At 34.8% G+C, this 7,696-nt stretch overlaps 2 protein-coding genes across 4 annotated transcripts in view; one reads left to right on the top strand and one right to left on the bottom strand.

The window, feature by feature from the left end:
- Positions 1-2,663, bottom strand: part of LOC108748039 (hyccin) — an 8,468-nt gene extending 5,805 nt beyond the window's left edge. For both annotated transcript variants that reach the window (XM_018485999.1, XM_018485998.1), the window contains exons 1-3: positions 1,821-2,663; positions 999-1,133; positions 102-227 (exon numbers count right to left, since the gene is read on the bottom strand). In XM_018485999.1, coding sequence (XP_018341501.1) covers positions 102-227; positions 999-1,133; positions 1,821-1,970 — 411 coding nt within the window. In that variant the 5' untranslated portion in view covers positions 1,971-2,663. The remainder of the gene's footprint in view (positions 1-101; positions 228-998; positions 1,134-1,820) is intronic.
- An 813-nt stretch (positions 2,664-3,476) lies between these two features.
- LOC108748038 (PX domain-containing protein kinase-like protein) lies at positions 3,477-7,635 on the top strand. Of its 2 annotated transcripts, XM_018485997.1 has the most exons (9): positions 3,477-3,856; positions 4,426-4,614; positions 4,695-4,791; positions 5,253-5,677; positions 5,760-5,936; positions 6,074-6,484; positions 6,565-6,721; positions 6,799-6,852; positions 7,202-7,281. In XM_018485997.1, exons 1-8 carry the CDS (start codon positions 3,755-3,757, stop codon positions 6,813-6,815), a joined length of 1,575 nt encoding a protein of 524 aa, XP_018341499.1. In that variant the 5' UTR covers positions 3,477-3,754; the 3' UTR covers positions 6,816-6,852; positions 7,202-7,281. The 2 variants fall into 2 exon arrangements, with proteins under 2 accessions (XP_018341499.1, XP_018341498.1); XM_018485996.1 differs by lacking the exon at positions 6,799-6,852 and having other exon boundaries at positions 3,478-3,856; positions 7,202-7,635.
- The last annotated feature ends 61 nt before the right edge of the window (positions 7,636-7,696 follow it).

Genomic DNA, 7,696 nt, shown 5'->3' with positions numbered 1-7,696 from the left:
ATTTTTAAATATATATATATTTAAAAATACATAAAAACATTATTTTATATTATCATTTTTAAATATATATATATTAAATAAAAATATATGTGCCACCATACCTCATGATATATAGATAGCATAGCAAGGGATGGTAATCTAAATGAAATTGCTTTTTGTTGTCCTGATTTATCGACCACTTCTAGATTATATAATCCAATTAACAGAGTTTCAAGGGAGCGACAATTCTGGAAATTACATATTATTAATGTATTGTTAAAATTTGCTATAATTGTTTTCAAATTATAATATAAGAAAAAAAATATAAGAAAAGATTATTAAAATCTATACAATGACTTTGTAATTCTATGTAGAGTACAATACAGTATAATACGAAATATTAGTTTATCTATCATGTAATTTACATGACAAATAAATTAATATTTTGTATTACCATTTAGTCATAGAATTACGAAATTATAGATTTTAATAATCTTTTCTTATATTTAGTAATTCTATGACTAAATGGTAATACAAAATATTAATTTATTTGTCATGAATTATATGTTCTTTGGATTACATAAATCTGCTTAAATATCAATTATATACCATGATAATGTAAAACATGATTGACAAATGACACAATAAGAGAATACAGAATAAAGTGAGCAGAAGCAATTCTAACTAATACTTTTATTTGTTATTTATTTATATGCTAGAAGTTGCCAAAGAAAAAAATTTATTGCTCTGTAAGTTTTCTTAAAAAATGCTGTACTGCTAAAGGAGAATTAGCAAAACAATATACATATAACAAATATAATATATATATATTTTTTATATTGTTCCGCTAACTTAATCTGCCTTTTAAAAAATTTTTTAAATTTTCTCTTCGGCAATTTTTTAACAATAAATAAGCAACAAATAAAAATATTAATAGTTAGAATTAATTCTACTCTCTTTGTTTTGCCAACTTTTAAGACATCATTATATTCTTATTTTCAATAAAAGTACAATCTTACCTTAATATCACCATGTGCAGCAGAATTTAAATAAATGTATATTAGCGTTGGTAGAAATTGTAGGGTGAATCTTTGTAACTCTATTTCTCGAGATCGATAAAAGTTATACAACTGGTTACACACTTCGTCCATTAACTGTAACAATAATCTAGGATTAAAAAAAAATATCCGATTTTATTTTGTATAATCAAAATATGTGCTTTTAATAAATGTCCGAAATTGTTGACATATTCTAACATTATTTACAAGTTACTGCTAATTAATTAATAAATTATAACAAATCTTTAATGACTTATATGTCTTCCTTTCTCAATTGTATCAATGATTATATAGCTTTTTTCTGAATAAATACACAATGTGATTCATCTAAGACTATCGAAACAATGATAGAAAGTTTGATATCAAAGCATATTTTTGTTTCTAGGAAATAACGCTAATTAATTAATTATAATATAATTATAATTATTCTCTCATTGTATGAATGATTATGGCTATTTCTTTTTCTAAATAAGTACACAATATATGAGTCACGTAAAACCGTCACTGCAGAAAGTATGTGATATCAAACGAATTGTTTTTCCAGATAATATAATAAATTAATTATAACTATAATTTATAACACATCTTTAAAGATTTATATGTGCATTCTCAATCTGTCAATGATTACATAACTATTTTTTTTCTAAATAAGTACACGATATGAGTCATTTAAAACTGTCAATGTAGCGATATCAAATATAATCGTTAGGAAATTAGCAGGCAATATTCCAGCTAGAATTCCCCATGTAAACGAAGAATGTTCTCTGGGCATTTGTATAATACCTCGCTGTATTTGGTGCGCTCCTCCAGGAGTATATAAAGCGCCCGCACGATCTCATTGTCCTCCGAGAGCGTTCTAGCGAACATGTGTAGCTCCGACGGCGCGACATCCTTGCAGTCCGCCAGCCACTCGTTTATCAAGCTTTCCATCATTTTCTCCTCGCCTTCGTCAACAAATCGGGAAGATCTTACCGACGCCTCGGAGTCTCGGCTTCGACTGCGACTCGTTGACCGTCACCGTCACGGAGATCATCACACAGGTTTAACGTAGAATAGTCGTTCAGCCACGCGCGATGCATCAAGAAGAATACGAATAACATAAGCGTATTCCGAATCCGGTTACATGTCGCGGGCTCTCGTCCTGGCTTCGCCAATGTCGCCGTCGTCGCCGACCTCGATATTGAAACGTGAGAACTGTGAGAAGTCAACGCGATCACCGAGGTTATCACCAAGTCACTGCAGCCGCATTGATTCTTAGCTTTAGTCGACCAATGGCGTTACACGTCGGAAATTATCGCGCAGACGAACGAGTTCAAACAATCAGCAAACCGTGACACTTCGTCCGAATAAGGACGAAGATCCATTAAGATCCATCCAGGGAAGAAGATAGAAGTACACGCACGATTTCCGTTGATTTCCGCCAATTTCCGCACGCTCGTTCAGTTGCACTACATTGCACCCGCACGCCAGTCTGAGCAACTGCACTTGCACCTTCTCGCGCCGCAACTACCTGCTGTTGCGCGCGGCGCAGTTTTCAGCTCACAGCTACTTTACAGCTGCGGATCCGAAAGGAATGAGGAAGAAATTTGAACGTATGGTTTAAGAAATATGTAGTGTTACGCAACGTTAAACTTAATCGACCAGAATGAAGCTTCGAATCTTTTTTTTTTTTCGATCAACAGTCACAGCGCACAGATATTCTAGATGTGCGTCCCGTATTCAAAGACGACATGACTGCGCAATTGATTTAAAGATGATAATTCAATAGTCCAATCCAATCTCTTGGTTGAGTCTCTTTTTCTTGCACCAGACTGCACTAGAATTCTCTTTCTCGTTTTCGCCAAATATCAAAATATACTTATCTCACTTTAAGTTCCAAAAGTGTAGTTATCCATACACCTGTCCAGCCACAGAAAACAGACCTAAAAAAAATGCGCTTTTTATCTTGATACATTAGTGCGCATGCAACAAAACAGAAATTGTGGGATATTGGGCAATGTTTTCTAAAGCTAATATTCATAATAATCCGTTTTTATTTTAAAACCATTTGAGAATGTCTTAAGTAGAGTCTTAAGTAGCGTCATAAGCTACTATAAGAGGGCTGCATTAGCGTCTCAGGACATTACTTAAGACGATCTTAAAATAAGAACGGACTGTGAATACCGCTCTAAAATACGGACTGTACTTCAAACAGTCTGAAATACAAGGATTGATTGAATACTGGTCTAAGAATCCACCTGTCATAAGATTGGTGATGTCACACTAGTGACGAGTGACTCGTGAAGCGTCGTCGGGACTCGGCTTCACAACGATGCGACACGGTTAGCTCCGGATTGCGCCGCGCCGTTGAGGTGTTATCGCGACGAGTCAAGAAAGGGGGAGGATAGAGAGAGAGAGAGAGAGAGAGAGAGAGAGAGAGAGAGAGAGAGAGAGAGAGAGAGAGAGAGAGAGAGGTCTGACACAGTCCTCCCCTACGTGCTTGATACATTGCGTGGTGTTGTGTTGCAAAGCGTTGACATTGAAAGTATCCCGCGATAAGTGGTGCCGCCGTCGCCGTCGCTGTCGCCGTCATTGTCGCCGCCGCCGTCGTTGCCGTGCGTTTGCCCGATGCTGAAATGAAGCAGAAGCGCGTAATGTATGGCGACGCGCAGAAACTGTGCGAGAGACAAACGCAATCGGCCCCATACGGGCCCTGCCTCACGTCGGACTAATGATCAATGGCTTTATTCGAGAAGAGATACACGAATAAAGTGCTGTTAGATGATACGGAGCAGCTGACGAGCGTCATCGAAAATGCTAGGACCATCGACGGACATACGGTATGTACTCCGGTATTTCTCTTCCTTTTTCTCTTATCTACATCTCTTTCCCTCCCTCTTTCCCCTTTTTGTCTGTCTCTCTCTCTCTCTCTCTCTCCTTTCCCTTCTCAGTTTATTCTGTAATCATCTCGATTTGTTTGTCTCGTTTAAATGAAACTATTATTAAAAGGAATTTTCCCCTGTGTCTATTTTCATTGTATATTAACTTTAATTTCACTTGCTTTGTATTTTCTAGTTCGAAGAATTCAATTTCTACTTCTAAGTTCTAATTCTTAGTACTAGAAGACAATACAAAGTAAGTTAAACCGAGATTAAAGTTAATTTACAATAATTTACATAGGAAGGAGCATCCAGCCTGTTAAGATTATAATAACTATATTTTATCATTGTGATATTTTTGTTAGTTTTTTATATATTTATACGAATATATATATTACTTGGCTCACAACCTCCTCAGCTGCATAAATTGTAATGTTATGCTTTTAAATTTTGATCATTTGTACTGTGTACAGTTCCACTTTGCATCGAATTACTAGACACATGCTAAGAACTATGATTTGTATATCCAGGAATACGTAATCAAAACACAAAGAGGTCCACTTCCCGAAAGATCTTGGAGAGTAAGCAGACGTTACAATGATTTCGTACAACTCAATACAGCTTTATCCATATCTGGCTTCGACCTGCCACTACCACCAAAAAGGATTATTGGTAACATGGAGCCAGACTTTATAGCTCAGCGACAAATAGCACTGCAGGTTCATCTCGATACAGCACGCTCATTTTTATTGCCTTTATACAATACAATAAGTAGAAGATAATCTGCCTTTTATTACAGAATTATTTAAACATAATACTAATGAATCCTATACTGGCATCTTCACTTTCCACAAAGAAGTTTTTAGACCCTGAGAATTATACTGCACCATTACATGGTAAGTGATTGATTGTTTCTGAAGATGTTTTAAAAAGATTATTGTAAAATTGCTTAACAAACATCAAATACAATTGCTATATAACATAGAAAAACATTTACGTATGTTATAAGTATATATATATCTATTAGCAATTATCTATGTTTACTGGGTATTATAAAGAGATTAAACATAAAGATGCAGAATGCATTGACTATGTTCAGCAAAGTCAGCGTTTAGTGCTTTGCACTGATTGAATTGTACTTTTAGATCATATAGTCCTACCTCAATGAAGAAAACTTTTAACAGTTGTAAAATAAAATTTTGCTGAACGCGACCAATGTTATTCAGTGGAATGATTTAATTGAAATTATCGTCTTACATATTACATGAAGGAATTTTTTTCAACATTAAGATGTATAATTTGTTTCTAGATATTAAAAGCAAATGCGCAAAATGTGAAAATTATTTATCTTTTCTAGAAATTGCACTACAACAAGTATCATTAGCATTACGAAGCGATGCCAATTTCGAAGTATGCAAGCCCATTCCTGATATGGGATGGCGATTGAGGAAACATTACTATACGGTGAAAAATCGTCAAAACCCGAAACAAGAACTTCTACTAGCTTGGGTTGAATTTGGCCCTGATAAGCATTTACAAGATAAAGATATACAAGGGGTTTTTAAGACCCTAGGCTCTCTACGACATACTTACATCGAATCAATAGTACACCAGCATGTTACAGACAACGGGGCACTAATGATAAGAAATTTTTATTCGGCGGGCACATTGCGTGACGTTTTATGTATCACCAAGCCTAAACAGCCATTTATAAAAAAATATGGAAATCCGAAACAAATAAAAGCATTAACAATACAAGAAATTGCCACGTACGGTTATCAGGTTAATAATTATTGCACACAAAAATATATTATAATGAGATAATTTTGAGATTAATCGGTTTAATGTACAATATGATTTGTAGATATTAGAAGCTTTAGGATTTCTTCATGAAAAAGGATTACCTTACGGTCATTTACACACTGGCAATGTCCTTTTAACACCAAGATGCGCTAAATTATTGGATATAGAAAATGGACTCCTAGGATTACCGGCATTTTATCGGCCTTACGTGGTGCAAAGGCGTAAATTGCACGCCACGGTATATGTTATTCTATACCTAATGACAACAATTAAAAATAAAAGAGCAAAAGAATATATGAATTTTTCAATCTTCAAAAATATTTTTTCTGGATGTTTTCTTATATTTATCATTTCATATGTATATTTTTTTAACAGACTCAGGTTGATGTATATTCATTTGGACATGTTTTATATGAAATGACGTTCGGACGACCGCTTTTGGAGGCAACGTGTTCCGATTTACCACAGTGCGAAGCAAATTTAAAAAATTTGTTGGAGGTCATCTTGTCACCGGAAGCTTTGAAACAGGATCTACCAACAGTAGTACAGCTATTGGAACATCCATTCTTCGAATCAGCGAGGCGCGCTACACTGGCAATTGGTACTGTGGAGAAGCCATACTTTAAACTGAGCAATCATTTAAAGGAGGCTTTACAAGAAGCTGTAAACAAAGCTGAACAACGATTGCGCGATGAACAGAAAGTTGCTCGACATCAAAAGAGGCTTGTTAAAGTTCAAGAAATGATGAGTTCAGAAGAAGAAATGAAGAAACGAAAACATAAACTTGTGAGTATAAACAAAGAAAAGGAACTCAGAATGAAAAATTATGATTGATCGAAATACAATCTCATATTCTTCTTCTATAGAAAAAGGAGCAGAAATTGGCGCAAGAACAACGTTTTTCCTCGCAACTAGGTACAAACGGAACAAAGCAAATAAATGGTAAGAGCCCAGAACGTTCGGACAGTCCCACAAGTACTTCCACGGCTACCAGCGTTGGAACATTAACTCCTCCATCGCTTCGTAAGTCATTATAATGCTCCTCCTTGCTACTGTCGTCAATGCTAATTGACATTTACGTTTTTACATCTCTTGATTAGCTGGACACAAAAGTTGATGGCGTGTAGTCATCAAGCTGAGGTCATTCCTTTCACGTAGGTCATTCGAGCATTCAGGTCTTCTTAATGTCTTAACGAATTTTCACATTTATCCTCATTTTCACTTTATAAGATTTTTCCTCATCATCGCTTTGCATTGTTTTCCATGTAAAATATATTTTTTCTAATAACCATTTTGTAATTACACCCTTAGCTTATCTTGTGTGTATTCTTTTTAGATCTTTTGATGTTGTTTTTATAATATCTATCTTATAATTATCAGGTCTGATTAGTTATGTATCTTACATCTCTAAAGAGACGAATTAGACAGTTTTTTTGTTGAATTTCTTAGAATGATATGTAAATCTCTATAAAAAGTCTATCATTGAAAATTTTTTTTATTAAGGTTCTGTGGAAGTTACGCAAACAAGCGCAGTTCCTGGTAAAGGTATTCCACCACCACCACCACCACCTTCGTTACCGCCATGTGAAGCATCCGGTGGTGCATCAAATAGTGTATCAAAATCATCAAATGATCGTGCTGCTTTACTTGGAAGTATTTGCAATTTTGACAAGACGAGACTGCGAAGGATTACAAATGGACATCGTTAACAGAAACATTAGATATATAAAAGAAAAAGTCAGATAAATCTAATTCAAATCTAGCGTGACTGCTGTGCAATGTCGAACAAAGAACTTCCCTTGCTTAATTAGGACAAGATAACGTACCTGTAGATTATTATGATGGATTGAAAGGTTGTTTGGATGATAATTGTATCGTGCTTCTTGCACTGAATAATAATAGCACTGAATTTTATTTTTTTTCGATCGCGACACTTGCACACATTTTATGAATTTTTAAAATTTCTTCTTATTTATTGATGCTCGCTACATAAACAAG

Source organism: Trachymyrmex septentrionalis, unplaced genomic scaffold, assembly GCF_001594115.1.
Source record: "Trachymyrmex septentrionalis isolate Tsep2-gDNA-1 unplaced genomic scaffold, Tsep1.0 scaffold21, whole genome shotgun sequence".
NCBI lineage: Eukaryota > Metazoa > Arthropoda > Insecta > Hymenoptera > Formicidae > Trachymyrmex > Trachymyrmex septentrionalis.
Note: the sequence above shows the minus strand (reverse complement) of the source record. Positions and strands in the feature narration are given on the sequence as shown.

What these genes read in the sequence shown, in the direction of transcription:
- LOC108748038 (XM_018485996.1), top strand. Translation starts at nt 3,755, where the DNA reads ATGGCTTTATTCGAGAAGAGATACACGAATAAAGTGCTGTTAGATGAT. An exon ending in GGACCATCGACGGACATACG is followed by an intron (nt 3,857 to 4,425) that starts GTATGTACTCCG and finishes TTGTATATCCAG; the next exon opens with GAATACGTAATCAAAACACA. An exon ending in ATTAACTCCTCCATCGCTTC is followed by an intron (nt 6,722 to 7,201) that starts GTAAGTCATTAT and finishes TTTTTTATTAAG; the next exon opens with GTTCTGTGGAAGTTACGCAA.